Consider the following 15,525-nt stretch of genomic DNA (forward strand, 5'->3'; position numbering starts at 1 on the left):
AACTTCTCCAATAGGATTGTAATTGTTATTTAGCATAGAAATAATTTAAACAAACCAAAATACTAACGCGCATAGAAGCTTTGCGTTTAGTCAACAAGTACCGACTTGTATAAATTTCTTTGACTTAGTTTGGAGGTTATGTCACGAATGTACAAAGTTAATCACATGAAACCCATTACGCTGACTCTCCGCTCAAATAAAGTGCCGCTTAATACGTTCTATTTTATAATAAAAACGATCTCTACTGTTATTCACAACGAATTTTAGATTCCTATAAATAAAATCTGCAATTATATTCATGCGAAAACAGAGGAACAGCAAACAGCGCCAAATTCCGCCAAACTGAATTCGAAGAAAACAAATGAATGGTTGCGACAATACGCATGCGCCTTGACAGCGAAAGCCTGCGTTCATTGGTGGTTTTCCGCGGGTTTCCTTTTTCGTAATGAGGGTTATGTCCGTAAATTGAAAATAAATATTGTATTTTGAGTATTTGCAGTCTTATATTTCAGATATTAGCTGTACAAAGTTAATGTTGAAATTAAAACTTTTACAAAGAATATACTCCAAAATATTATTACTTTATCCGACTGTAATGATTTGAGATACAAATAAATGCGGCAAATTCCAGCCAATGAGATGGAAAAAAATTCAAATGAGGTAAACAGTGGAACGAATGGTTCGGTTCCGAATTCCTAAACTTCAAAAACTTTGACAGGCAACATCTGTTGTGATGACATATTGGACATTGTCAATATGTTTCATTTTTATTCCCAATAATAAAGAAAACAATTTAGTCTAGAATTAAAAACTAATGCTTTGCGAAAATTGTGTTTTTATAATATATTAACAAATACTCATGAAAAATGGACGCAAAGCCGAAAAGCGATCATCTCTTGGCGTTGAAAGGTTAGGTTTCGTACTTAATATTGCATCTTTTAAATATTATTTATTTATTTATAACTCGCATTTAAATACAAAAAATAAATTTTAAAAACTAAAAGTATTGATTCATTTAAATTTACATGTGAATATTTTATGAACCATAAATCTTAGCAATTTTTTTTTTAATTTTATAAATATCTCGTAATTTGTTAACAATTATTTAAAAGGATCTAAATTTCTTTATTGATTTTAATAAAGATATAAATTAGCAAATATTAATATATATATATATAATATATTTTAATTTTTGTTGATTGATATCTTTGTAAAAATCAAACCTTGAAAAATGTTATTTTCTTATTCATTTACAAATTTTTTATATTTTTGTATAGTAATGAGATTAACGAGACCCACACTTGCTTGTCCGATTGTTGTCACATGCGATTCCACGGATCTCCCAGGTAATACATTAAATAATGAACTCAAAAATGATTGTACATCACTTCAAGGAATGGAAACTATCTCCATTGGACAATTTATGGTTCTACCTCAAAGTTTTGGGTAAAATTCTTTAAATATATATCCTTGAAAATGTCAAAATTGGAGTTTGAAACTTAATATTTTTTACATTTCTTACCACTTGATTACTGATTACCTAACAATTTTCTTGCAGAAATATATATTTAGGAGAAATATTTTCAAGCTACCTCTGTGTGCATAATGGTAGTAGCCAATTAGTGACGAATATTACTGTAAAAGTGAGTGTTTCCACATAATTATGTTTTTCAACGCGGACATTCAAAAACTACGTCAATTTATTTTGAACAATTTTTTCACACCTCCCCTTCTTCACCACAGATCATCACTTATTTAATCAAAATTTTTATTTTCTATTTCATTTGAAAAACGTCTAAAATAAAACGTAGGGGATTCATAGGAAAATAAATTCTTTTTAATTAAATTAATTTATATGTACCATATTGAATTCAGTATAAAACGGTTAAAGTTTCAAGTCGAAATATATTTAATTTTCAATAAAATAGTTGAATTAAAAAAAAATTAATTCTGGACTAAACAGTCACATTTACAACCAAATAGTTAAACTTGCAAGCAAAAAAACGAACTTTAATCAAATAGTTTAATCTTCCAACAAATGGTCGAATTTTCAAACGGAAAAGAGTTAACTTCAGTCACGAATAGTTGCATATTTAATTAAATAGTCGAATTTTCAATAAGAAAAAGACGAATCATCAACGAAGCAGTTGTATTTCAACAAAATAGTTCAACTTTCAAGTGAAAACGTTTTCAACGAAAATTTTGAGATTTTCCGCTTCCAAAATTTAACTTTTTAACTTAAATGACATTTTTGGAATAAAAAATAGTTGCGTTTTCAACCAAACAGTGGCATTTTTTTCTACCTTCAAAGATGAATTTAAAAAAAATTATTAACCAAACAGTTGTATTTACAACCAAATAGTTAAACGTTCTAACAAAGGTAAAGAAATTTTTAACAAAATAGTTGGATTCTTAACGACAAATGTTCAAACAAATAGTTGAATTCCCAAAAAATAATTATATTTGCAACAAAATAGTTGCAATAAAAAAATATGAACTCTCAACGAAAAATAAAATAGTTGATAATTTAATCCAGAACATATTTTAATTTTAATTAAAAAATAGTCGAATTCTCAACTAAAAATGTAATAGTTGACAATACAATCAGAAAAGATTTTAATTATAATTAAAAAGCAGTTTAATTCAATTAAAAACGACGACTTTTTAACAAAATAATTAAATCCTCAGCTAAAGCAAATTAATTTTTAACCCAACAGTTGCATTATTAACAAAAAAAGATAAAATTTTGACCAATCGATATAAATTTTCAAACGAAATAGAAGAATTTTGAAACAAAACAGTTGAAACCATATTGTTGTGTTTCAAACCAAAATTATAAATATTTTCAACCAAAAAGTTCATTTTTAACTAAATAGTTGAATTTTCTACGAAAATAATATGATTTTAAACCCAAAAGGACGAAAATTGAACAAAATAACAGAAGATTAATGTTAGAATGTAGCTAAATTTTCAATTAAGTTGGATATTCTTATTGGGTGCTATTAATTCAGTTGTAGTGTGACGTCTTTTTTGAACGGCTCCATACCAAGATTTAAAAATATGAAATACTTTAGATTTTAGATGATTTCACTTTTGCTAATTTCACTAAATATGTATTTTTTATATCAAGGCGGATCTTCAAACTAGTACTCAAATAATTCCACTTTCCAATCACAAGGAGGAAATTAAAGAACTTCCTCCTAATAGAACAATCGACGAAGTCATTCATCACGAAGTAAAAGAAATTGGAACGCACATGTCAGTAAAAATTAAGTCAAATTTTAGTTCGGAAAAAATCGAATCACTATTTTATTTGACGTATTTCCTATTTTTATATTTTTATTCTTAATTATCATATCGTGTTTAGTCTCGTGTGCGAAGTGACGTACACGCCAGCAAATTCAAGTGGACAACCGCAGTCATTTAGAAAATTCTTCAAATTCCAAGTCGTGAAACCGCTCGATGTAAAAACAAAATTTTATAATGCTGAGGTAATTTGACCAATTAAAATTGGGAAATTTTAAGTATTTTTTTTGTATTATAATATTACATTGATATTGATTTTTCAGTCTGATGAGATTTATCTTGAAGCTCAAATACAAAACTTAACGGCTGGGCCAATTTGTTTAGAAAAAGTGGCTCTTGAATCCTCGCATTTATTTACTGGTAAATATAATAATTTATTTTGATTATTCATGGAAATAATGTAAAAAAAATGATTAAAGACTACGAATAATGATTAATGTTTTCCTGAATTTCAGTAACGTCTCTAACAAAAAATGAGAAGGACGAATCAATATACGGTAAAGTGAATTTGCTAGATTCCGGTTTTAGTCGACAATACCTTTATTGCTTAAAACCTCAACCAAGTTTGTTGAAAGATCCTAAAATGATGCACAATGCTACAAATATTGGTAAATTGGATATTGTTTGGCGAAGTAATTTAGGAGAGAGAGGTCGTCTTCAAACAAGCCAATTACAAAGAATGGTTTGTGAAAAAGAAATTTCTCTTCCCCCAACGATATATATGACAATTGTTCAGATTGTAAATGTCTTCTTGTTTTTTATCAGGCTCCGGATTATGGTGATCTGCGGGTTACACTGAAGGATATCCCAGCGGATATTCACCTCGAGGAACCGGTTAATTTTAAATGTCACGTCGTGAATACTTCGTAAGTTGAAACTGGATATTGAACCAAAAACGAAATTGTACAGGTTCAGCAAAAAAAGTTTCTGAAATAGGATTCAAAGTATAAAATTTTGTTTAAATTATAGAAACATGCTTTCCCCAAGAACTCTACATGATTGATGTGGAAACATTCAGGAAATAATTTTCTGTGTAGGAGGGCAAAAAGCAAAATGGTCCTTATCCAGTTTTCTATGATAAATTTATGAAATGCGCATTTTTGCAAAATCACGAAAATATAGTAAGGAATTTCCCGAGCTTGTTAAATATGTTCTATTTATATTCCAAGGGTGGCAGTACAGAACTAGATAACCAACATTTTGCCAAAAATGGATTAATTACATAAAAAATTATTCAAAAATTAAATTTGTTATAAAAAATAAAAAATACATATAAATAATAGACCAATAATAACCATGCAATAAATAATACAGAAATAAATATATATTTTTATAAAAAGATTTGTTTGAATTTCTAATTTTTTATATAGTATTTAAACAAATGTGAATTTAAATTTGAGATCAAGCTTTAGCGTAGTCATATTATTTTTTTCACTTTTCAGCATTGATATTTCTAAAAATTATTATCGTTTATTGATATAAAAAAGTTATTTTCATTTTACAGTACTTTTACCGAATAATCGTCTATATCAATGTAATACTATCACGCTAAATTTTAATTTTCTCGGAACAAAATAATTTGTTTGTAGAAAAAAAATTGTATTCTTATTTAGCTTCTTTATATGTCGGGGAGAAGTTTTAATTATCGTGTACTGATTTTAAAAACCTATGAAATAGTAACTCAAAATTCTTGGACAATTTACTGAATATCTCGGCAGTAATTTTTATTTTTTATTTAAACGAAGATTACGTTTTTTTATCGCAATCCACAGTTTTTTTAGATTTTCAACGTCTACAGCTGTTTCCCTAAAACTGGATAACATTTTCTAAAAAAAATTTTCTGGCCTCAATATAGCAACACTTCTGGTTAGGAGTAAGCTTTTGTTTTTATCTTAAAATGGTGAGTTAGATTTTACAGAATGTTTTTTTTCGCTTTCCTGAAAAATTTCGATTTTTTTTTGTTATATAGTCATGTACTGGTTTGTACTGAAAAATTTTGAAAATATAAAAAAAGAATTGAAAACTGGAAGAAATTCCAAAACATTTTAAAAAAATACAAATTTTGTAATATTTCGAACAACATATTTTAAAGCTTTTAGAGCATTTTGAAAGGTTTATAAAAAATAACAAAATTTTATTAAGATTTATAGGAAAATATAAAATGATTATTTATTTTGAAAAAATAATTTCAAAAGACTATGTAAAAACATTTCAAGATTTCCTAAATTGACCAAAAAGAATCAGCAAGATCTTTTACCAGCCATCTTTTTAATTTTTCAAGATTATTTTTTAGAAATATTGTGAAAACTTCTAATAGTGATAAAGTTATTCAGAAGTAAAATAAACAATATGTTGAGTTCTTAAGTTATTCAGAAGTTTTGAAAAAATTTAAAAATTCCGAGTTAATAAACATTTTTTTCAACACACTGTGCCATATAAATAACAATTAAGCAATTGTTAATTTTGGAACTTCGAATTAAATGTATTTAACTTTAATATAAAAGAATGTTCATTTAGAAAAGAAATTTGTAATCGTTCAATTTTTTATTTTTCTAATTTCATTCTATAATTTGGATCATTGAAAATATTAGCGTGGACTTTTTATTTTTTAAATCTTTGAATTGTACAATTTGTGAAAGTAAAATAAAATTTAAATTTAACGGTATTTAATTTGAAATTTTTAAATTAAAAAGTGTTAAAAACTTCCATTTTAAACTTCACTTATTATTTATATTATTAATTTGTTCACAGTGCTTTAATTTTCTTTTCGGTTTTGATAGCTTCAAATGAAAAAATGTTAGCTTAAAAAAGTTTAGATCTTTTAATTTCAATAACCGTAACAATTTTTGTTAACCCGAAAAAACCGAGAATGTTTTCATCGATTAAAACGACCACCCTGAGTTATCATTTTCAAATCGATTTTTTCAAGTACAAGGAAAATTATTTTTACAAATTCATAATATGTATAGTTTCTTAAATCACTTGAAATAATTAAAAACATAATTACGGAAAATTGATGATTACCCAGCTGTGTTTCTCATAACTTCAATTAAAGTAAGGTCTACTTTCTTTTTGAATTTTGTTTTAGGGAAAGAAGTATGGATATACTTGTAAGTTTGCAATCCAATAGCTCAATCGCTTGGTGTGGAATTTCTGATACGATGCTAGGTCCTCTTAAACCCGGAGATTCGATTTACATTTCCTTATGCTTGATTCCATTGGATTCTGGACTTATTGTAAGTGAAATTCCTGATTAAGAAACCTATTTTCAAATTTAATATTATCTCAATAAGAAAATTGTGCAAACTATCATTCGAAAAAGGACTATCTGAGAAGATAAAACATTGTTTAAAATTTTGTGCAGACTATTGCCGGATTGCAACTGATGGATACTTTCTTGAAAAGAGTATATGATTACGACGACTTGGCCCAGATATTTGTAAACCAAATGTCTCTAAAAGAAGATTTAAAACCAGGAGCGAACTAAATCAAATGATTTTTACAAATGTGAAAACTTTATTGTATATAGCCGCATTAGGATTTAGAAAATTATAAATATTACAGATAATATAACACTTTTTAGACACAAAAACTAGTGTTTTTATTGCTAAAAGTAAGCATCGAGTGTAGAGACTCTTTCAGTTTCAGGTTCGGCTCCAACTGCACAAGCAAGAAGTGTTTGAACATCTTGAGGTTCATTGCCTCCAAATACATAACCCCCTGCTTTGTCCACTTCGTTTTTCACTTTTAAAAGCAGGGCTTTGTTCTTAATGTCAAGAGGCTGAAAACGAACCAAACTGTACATTTCAACCACGTCTACTAGGGCAGCGTTGAGTTTTTTGTATCTGAAACAAGATTCATAATTTTATTTTAAAAGATTTATCTTTTAAGTTTAAAAAAAGCAAATTCAGAATAAATCAAAATTTTACTTCCTCTATTGGGAGTAGTTAAACTGCGATACGCCACCTGGTGACATAAATTCGAACTAGAAAGAATAGGAACGATTTTAAAGATGCATCTTAATTTGTGCATAAAGTATTGTTTTTAAAATCCTATTTCACAAAAATATGTTTTTTCACTGTATAAGATGGAAATTCTATCTAAAACTATTTGTTTCTGATGAATATTTGTTTTTAGTACTTAATCACTGTTTTATACTTCACAAAACAATCGTAAAAAAACTTTTATGCAAAAATTACAATACATGCTTAAAATTGTACCTACTCTTTCTAGTTCCATTTTTCGCCACCATGTTGCGTAATGGTAGACCACCATGTTGCGTAATGGTAGACCACCATTCCCAAAGACGTGCAACGTTAAAATTGAACTGCAGAATTCTTGGAGAATAAAAAAAAAACAAGAATCTAAGGATCTAATTTGTACAACACACTCTTGAATGTCTCTTTATAAAATTAAAAAATTAACTTAGGAAAAAAGGCAGAAAATGAAGGAAACCTCCAAACCCACTTTTTTCTCGTATTTTTTTTTTATCAAATTTATCTTTAAATTAAACACATAATTGTATGTGTTTTCATTAAGGTAACTGTGCCGAAAATCAGATCTCTGAAAGAATAGTTTTTCTTGGATTTTAAGAATAAAAATAATATTACTGAAAATGCCATTTTAAATAAAAAAAATTATTTATAATGAAAAATCTTCATTTTAAAATTTGTAAACAAATAGCTATATTTGAGGATTATTGACTCATTTTTCAAATCGGAAACAATAGCGTTATATGGAATATTTTCCCCGAAAATATAAGCCATGATTTATTTAAACTGAACTTTAGAAAAAAATTGGTAAGACACGGCAGTAAAAAAATTTAATTACCAAAACTATTATTGAAAATAATTATTTTCGTACATTTTTAACTTTTTCCATAAAAAGTAATATTTTTTCTTTCATAAAAAAGACTGATAAAACATGATGTCTAGCAATTCTTAGGAAATAAATTTAACGTGTCATCTAGATCAATAAATAAAGTTTTTCAGGTTTCCTTCTTTGTAAATCAATTAGTGAAATAAACTTGGCTATGCATATACAAAAATGTGCTATTGCATTTTTTGTTGCAAATAATTTCTGCAATACTGCACATTATTAAATGCTTCAGTAATATATATTTATTAAGAAACTGTTGATTTTTTAGAAATATTAAATGATTATTTTGGAATTCGGTATTATTCTTCAAATTGTCACTTAACCTAATCTGATGATATCGAACTTCAAAATAAAATTTGTAAATCATTAGCAAATTTTACGTAATTATTTTGAAATTTTTAAAAATTTTGTGAAATGCGGAATCTTCAAGATCCTCGAAATGTTTTGAAACCTTCTGAAATATTTCAGAACTCTTTTTAAACCGTTTGCAATCTGTTAAAATCCTTTGAAATCGTTTGAAACCTTTAAAATATGATGTACACGTCTTTGTGACATCTTCTACAAATTTTAAAATATTTTTAATATTTTAAAATCCTTCGAAATGTCCCTAAATATTTTGAAATATTTTTAAACCGTTTTAAATCTTTTAAAATCTTTGTGCAATGTTGGAAACCATTGTGAAATCTCCTGAAATTTTTAAAAGCTTTGCAATCTTGAAATTTTTAGAGTGCTTTGAGACTGTTTGAAATATTTAAAATAATTTCGAAACTTTTTGAAATATTTTGAAAACTTCAAAAACCTCTTGCTACCTTTTAAAATCATTTGACATCTTTGTAATCTTTGAAATTTGATGTACAACTTCTTTGTGAAATCTTTTGTAATCTTTTCAATCTTTGTGACATTTTTAAGTCTTCTGAAATGTTCTAAAATCCTTTGAAACTTTTGAAATTTTTCTCAAATGCATATCGCCCCCAAATTTATTCGACTCCAAAAAAAAATATTTTTTATGATATTTAGAGGTTCCTCAAGCCACATGAAGTTAAAACGGCATTTCCCGTAAGCAAAAAAAGTTGGTGCAACTTTTGTACAGAATCGTCAATATTAGGTTAATCGAGTTTAAATTCAACATTGCTCTTTACAATTAGCTATAAAATACAAATAAATAATTAGTTTTTAAAGTAACACCTTAATAAGTCTGTATTATAGGTTCCCAAAAAAACGACATAAGTGAAAAATTGAATTTTGGGAGTTTTTGGCGTTAATTATAATTTTTTCGGTTTTTTAAAATACAAATTGTTTCCAATAAATAAAATACTGGTTTTTACTGATAATTAGTTATTTACGTCAATTTTGTAAATAATTTGCTATTGTTTTTAGCAATTTTATCTTAGAGTTAGAAAGTCGCAGTTTTTCCGAATTTTTTCAATTATTTTCAACTTTTCAATTAGACCGAGGCAATAATCAATTAAATTTAAAAGAGTATATTATGATTTACAATAATATTCTCTTCGAATAATGTTAGAAAGTTTCAGTTTTTTCTAAAATTTTTCTCCATTCTACAATCAGAATGAGATAATAATTAATTCCAGTTTGAAAAAAATAATTTTTTAAACAATTTATTATTATTTTTAATAATATTTTCTTTAAATAAAGCAATTAAAAAAAACATAATATTTGTAGAAAATTATTATTGTTTATAATTATCTTTTCCTATAGCTAAATAGTTGCGGTTTGTTATGAATTTTTCAAGTTTTTGATAATTTTTCACTTAGAGTATTCAGTAGAATGTAGTGTTTTATGTATTAGAAACTGTTTGTATTAAAAAAATGCAAAAAAATCATACACAGAGCAAGTAATTATCAAAAATCCCAATTTAACACTTATAGGTTTTTTTTTCGGAACTCTATAAAATAAACTTATGGGAGAGATAATTAAAAAGCAATTATTCATTTGTATTTTATAGCAAATTGTGAAGATAAATATTAAGTTTTAACTCGATTTACCTAATATTGTAGGTTCTGAATAAAATTAAAAAAAACGTAATTCTTTCATCAAGAAATTTGGGGGCGATATGCATGAAAATTTGGAAAATTTGAAATCATGCTATATAATTTGTAAGTCAAATATTACAAAAATTATTGTTTGACATTCTTAACCACATTTTAAATATGAAAATATTAAAAGGCTGAATGATTGAAATTACTCTACAGATTTCAATGAAATTAATGTTTTATAAGCAAAAAAAATCAAGGTTTTTCTGGAGAATTCAAGGAGATTTCCAGGGTTTCAAAGTTTTAAAAAATTCATAGAGAATTCCAGGTTTTCAAGAGTTTTCAGCTCACTAGACATCCTAAATAATATTTCAATTCTTAAATTCATAAAAAACTTTTTTTCTGGAAAGACCTGATTTTTAATATAATGACCTCAAATTTATAGTTAAATTTGTACGTACTTTGCTGTGAGAGGATCCTCATCCAGTTTGTCTAGAAGATATTTTAGATCCAAAACTTCTGTATAAAAGTCAATATTGAAATCTAGTTGATCACTAAATCGTTTCATCTCGTCAAACTTTGTCATTATGTTTACGTGTGGCAATCCCAAATTCAACATTGTACTTGTGCAAACCATTAAGGATGACAAATATTTTCCTATGCATCAGTAATGAATAACTATTTTACTATTACTAATATTATTTTACTGAGATATTAATCATGATTTAAAGGAAAGCTCAATAAGCAAACTTACCAGGATCACTGCAATGGTGAGAATCGATTAAATTAACACTGCACAATCTTAATAAGTTTTCGGTCAATTTCGCTGTTATTCCATTCATTGATTCATGGTGTGTGTACAATTCAACCTGTCAAAAATAAATAAAAAAATGTTAAGAAATATAAAGTTAAACTTAAAACTTTTGATAATTATCTCTCTTGGCAAATATTTAGATTTAAAGAATAATTAATGTCATACCTGACCAGGACAATCGAATAAAAAATAATGGTCTTTTAAATTAAGAATTTTCTTAATTAACCAATCAATGTTTGTTTCCAAAAATTCCATACAATAAACTAGAGCACCATTCGGTCCAAGTTTAAAAGTTGACATGACTTCATCGTGTTTAATTAATTCTGTAATATCTATCTTCGGATTGTATTCCATATTTTCATTCGCTGGATCTGTTCAAGGAATTTAAAAAGTAATGGTTCAACTTTGGAAGAGCTATAAAGGTAAATTATAATTAATTAAGTTGATTAATTACCGATGTTAACTATAGCAACTTTTCTACCGAGGGATTCAAGAAACTCTCCCATTCCATTACAATAGGTCGTTTTTCCGCTTCCCGGTGGACCAATCACCAGCTGGCCATATACAAGACTCATTTTTTTATACTTTTATTTTTACCAACTCCTAATGTTGTTTATAGTCGAAACTATGCTTTTCACAGTTTCTGGATTATAATCTTTCAGGCATATAGAAAGAAGAAGAGAACGATCTATATTAATTTGTTCAGCTATGAATCTCGCTGCTGCGTGTATTTCTGGCTCATCTTTTCCAAACAAAGCTCTGAAAATATTATTTTTGACCATGCTAATTCTGCTTGAACTCAATTATATTATTATTTTCTATTAATTAGAAAGTAGATTTGCTGACCTTGTACTATACACGTCACTGCTGAATTCTTTCAGAGATGATTCTCTTTCAACTGTGATCATAGATCCGAACTTTTTAAATTGACTAATAATTAGGAATATGCGATTGCTAAAAAAAATAAGGTGTTTGATTTTCACTGCTTGATTTTTTGGTTCTGTCAATTACGCTAATATTCAAACTTTAATTTCTATCTCACTGTCAAACTTCTTAGACTAATGGAAGCATTGTGTTAACGAACAGCCTAACCAATACAATAGCTAATATTCCTACTCCACGATGCACATTTTATTTGCATTTTTGACGAATTAAACACAACTGTCTGTTTGTCTTTATTTCTCAGTAATTTTATTTGTACACACTGTTCAATTTATTGTTATTCTTCAGTTCCATTTATTAAGTTTTTAGTATGAGTTTGATTTTAACCGCTGACAACGGTGGACATTTTAAAATTTATTCAGACTAGCATTATCAATTGGGCGCTACGCTTGCGTGTAAATTATTCAGTTTGAAAGGGAAAATAATTTTGATACATTAAAAAAATTTCAAATAACTATTTATTTTTTAGATTTATTTCTTTGTTTGTTTTAAAGTTCTATAAATATAAGTTTCCTAAGATATTTGATAAAATTCCAAAAGATTTTTGAAAACTTCAGATGTCAAATCAATATTTCAACAAAAAACTGGATATTCAACCAAATAGTTAAATTTTCAATGAAACAAGATTAATTCTCAAATAATAATGTAACAATTAATACCGCAATCCGAAAAATACTTGTATTAAAAAAAAAAAAACAGTTGAATTCGTTTAGAAATGACATTTTCAACAAAGCAGTCGAATCCTCACCCAAAAAAGGTCAAATTTCAATCAATTGTATTTTATACCAAAATAAGAATTTTCAACTAAAAAGTTCATTTTAAGGCATGTAGTTGAATTTTCAATCAAATACATAACATTTCTACCAATAAAATTAATTTTTTTCCAAAAATATTTTAATTTTAAACCAAAAACAGTCTAATTCATAAAAAAATGAATGTTCAACAAAATAGTTTAATCTTTAACTAAAGAAAAGACGAACTTTCAACAAAGTAGTGGTAGTTTCAACCAAACAGATGAGTTTTGAATTAAAATGGTGAATCTTCAATTAAAAAAGTACATTTTTAACAAAGTAGTTTAACTTTTAAAAAGCAGTTAAATTTTCAAACAAAAAAGATAAAATCTTGAAGTAAAATAGAATATTTGGTATTGAAGGCAAAAAAATTTTAATTTTGAACCAAATAGGATTGACTTCGTCCAAAAGGAATAATTTTCAACAAAAAAGTTGAATTTTGAAAGAAAAAATATTTTTCAGTCATGAAAGAAAATGTATTTTGTAAACAAAAATTTCATAATTTTTTACGTAATTGTATGGTAAAATTGAGTCAAATTAGTGGATATTTTGAACTTTTTGAAGCTTGGAATGAAATTTAAAAAGGTTTTAAAAATTTTTAGAAATCTTTCAAAATATTTTTAATTGTTTCAAAATTTCTTAAAATTCGTAAATATCTTTTAAACCGACTCCTATTATTCCTAAAACCCAGAACTTTCCTAAAATTTTCGCGAATGTTTTTGACAATTTCTGAAATATTGTAAAACATTCAAATCTTTTCAAATATTTTCTTAAAATTAATTTTCAAATTAAAAAATCACATTAAAAGTACCATGGAATGTTAAGACTAATTTTTTATTATCTTGAAACCTTTCAAAATCTTTAAAAAACGTAAAAATTTTATTTCGACATCTTCAAAAATATACATTTTTAAAAAGTTTTAAAAATCTTTCCAGATTTTAAATTATTATCGCCCAGATTCTTTTTTAACAAATTTGGAAATCTTTTTAAAAATATTATTAAAATAAAAAAGCATTGAAAACTTTCCCTGGAATCTTAACAATATTTTTTTATTTGCTTGAAATCTTTCAAACTTCTTAAAAAGCTTTTAATGTTTTGATTGAAATTTTACAAAATCGACATTTTGTTTTAAATTTGTTGAAATTATTTTTTCTTACAATTATTTTTGTATTTTATTATAATTGTATTTATAATCTTGCAAGTTTGGACAATTTTGCTTTAAAACCTTCTATATTTTTTCCAAAATTTTGGGAAGTCAGTTGAAATATTTTTAAATCTTTTTCAAATATTTTCTTAAAATTAATTTTTCAAAATATTTTTTTAAAAAGATGTAAAAAAATTCTTTTAGAATTTTGTAGATTACTTTTCACCATTATTTTGAAATTATAGTGTGGTAAAATGTTAAGGACAGAAGTATTCCCCAATATTAAAACACATTTAAAATTGTCTATTTTATCAATAATGTTTAGAAACATTGAGAAATGGAATTTATATCACCAAATAAAATTAATTATTTAGAAATGTTCATTTACTAAATTAATAATACAGAAAATCTTAATCTTTATTAATTGATAAATACATATAACGTCATTAAATATGGTCACGGGGTTATGGTTGAAATCTTTTGTCAATTTTTAAAACATTTTGTCTAAAAGTTAAGAACAGAGTTGTTGCCTTTATTATATTAAAGAATCATTTACAATTTAAATTTTCCCCTTTGGAATTAAAACTCTGATTTAAAAAATTACATAAAATTTAGAAGAACCAACTGAAAACAAATGAAAATACATTCGAAACTTGAAAAGGAGGGAAAAATAATTTTAATTAGTGAGAAAGCTCAAATTAATTAATAGATCTTTTTCTATAATTACCTATAAACTTTAAAACAGATGTCCGTGTGATTGCCATTAATCAAAATTCCACACGAATGGTCATGCATTTTTTATTATCATTATTTTCCTCTTAAACTATTTCACAGACCACCTGTTAATTATTTTAAAAAATGATTAAAATTATGAAGCACTTATTATAAATAATTCAACACATGAAAATTACAATTAGTCTAGGTATTTCTATAAGAGAATGCACAAATAACAATAAAGTATTACAATTAATAAATAAGAAAAAAAGGAACATATATATTATAAAATAATTTAAACCTCTATTTTTCAGAAAAAGAATAGAAATATGGCATGGTAATTTTAACAAAAATTGAAATTGGATTTTAAAAACTTTTGATGCAGAGAATAATAAATCAATTTACTGAAACCTGAATATTGATGGTTTCTCGTATAGTTTTTAATTTAGAAAAAAGTTCTTTTCACTATCTTTCACTAATAAACCGATTTTATTGCAAGACTTTCTGATTGCAAAATGAGCAAAAGTTAATGCTAGATATCAAAACCAAAGATATAGATTTTCAAGTTTGAGGTTAGAAACTCATGGTGACGTTTTTACTATCTTTTGTCATGTGCATAGAAATGGTTGTATTTATTTCTTTCTCACCTGTAAGAGTGAAAAGGACAGAAATATTAACTCATATACACTGCGCATGTTTATTCAACACAAATTATTCCTTTTATCGAACATCAGTGATTTCAAACCTTTGTATTTTTTTCATTTTAAAAATTAAATATTACTTCTTCTGCATAACATACTGTCGGTTTTTATACAATTTATTGTATAATCTCACTTTTTTTTTAATATATTTATAAACTTTACCAATGGATGCACTTCTTATCTCCTAATTTTCAAAAACCTATAAAATTAGACTTTTGTGGTTAGGATTTATGTCGAACAGTTC

General features: G+C 26.0%; 2 protein-coding genes across 4 annotated transcripts; one reads left to right on the forward strand and one right to left on the reverse strand.

The window, feature by feature from the left end:
* The first annotated feature begins 723 nt into the window (after positions 1 to 723).
* Positions 724 to 6,898, forward strand: LOC117168838 (trafficking protein particle complex subunit 13). Its single transcript, XM_033354691.1, has 10 exons — positions 724 to 909; positions 1,278 to 1,446; positions 1,559 to 1,643; positions 3,131 to 3,258; positions 3,368 to 3,491; positions 3,570 to 3,666; positions 3,762 to 3,988; positions 4,072 to 4,172; positions 6,395 to 6,542; positions 6,671 to 6,898. Exons 1-10 carry the CDS (start codon positions 867 to 869, stop codon positions 6,791 to 6,793), a joined length of 1,245 nt encoding a protein of 414 aa, XP_033210582.1. The 5' UTR covers positions 724 to 866; the 3' UTR covers positions 6,794 to 6,898.
* On the reverse strand, positions 6,803 to 15,522 carry LOC117168839 (GPN-loop GTPase 2). Of its 3 annotated transcripts, none has more exons than XM_033354693.1 (8): positions 15,444 to 15,522; positions 14,594 to 14,705; positions 11,836 to 11,943; positions 11,444 to 11,748; positions 11,155 to 11,360; positions 10,930 to 11,044; positions 10,637 to 10,832; positions 6,803 to 7,151 (listed from the first exon to the last, which is right to left on the reverse strand). In XM_033354693.1, exons 4-8 carry the CDS (start codon positions 11,562 to 11,564, stop codon positions 6,914 to 6,916), a joined length of 876 nt encoding a protein of 291 aa, XP_033210584.1. In that variant the 5' UTR covers positions 11,565 to 11,748; positions 11,836 to 11,943; positions 14,594 to 14,705; positions 15,444 to 15,522; the 3' UTR covers positions 6,803 to 6,913. The 3 variants fall into 3 exon arrangements, with proteins under 3 accessions (XP_033210584.1, XP_033210585.1, XP_033210583.1); XM_033354694.1 differs by lacking the exon at positions 15,444 to 15,522 and adding an exon at positions 15,228 to 15,400; XM_033354692.1 differs by lacking the exon at positions 15,444 to 15,522 and adding an exon at positions 14,992 to 15,166.
* Between the last annotated feature and the right edge of the window lie 3 nt (positions 15,523 to 15,525).

This window comes from Belonocnema kinseyi, chromosome 3, assembly GCF_010883055.1.
Source record: "Belonocnema kinseyi isolate 2016_QV_RU_SX_M_011 chromosome 3, B_treatae_v1, whole genome shotgun sequence".
Classification (NCBI taxonomy): Eukaryota; Metazoa; Arthropoda; class Insecta; order Hymenoptera; family Cynipidae; genus Belonocnema; species Belonocnema kinseyi.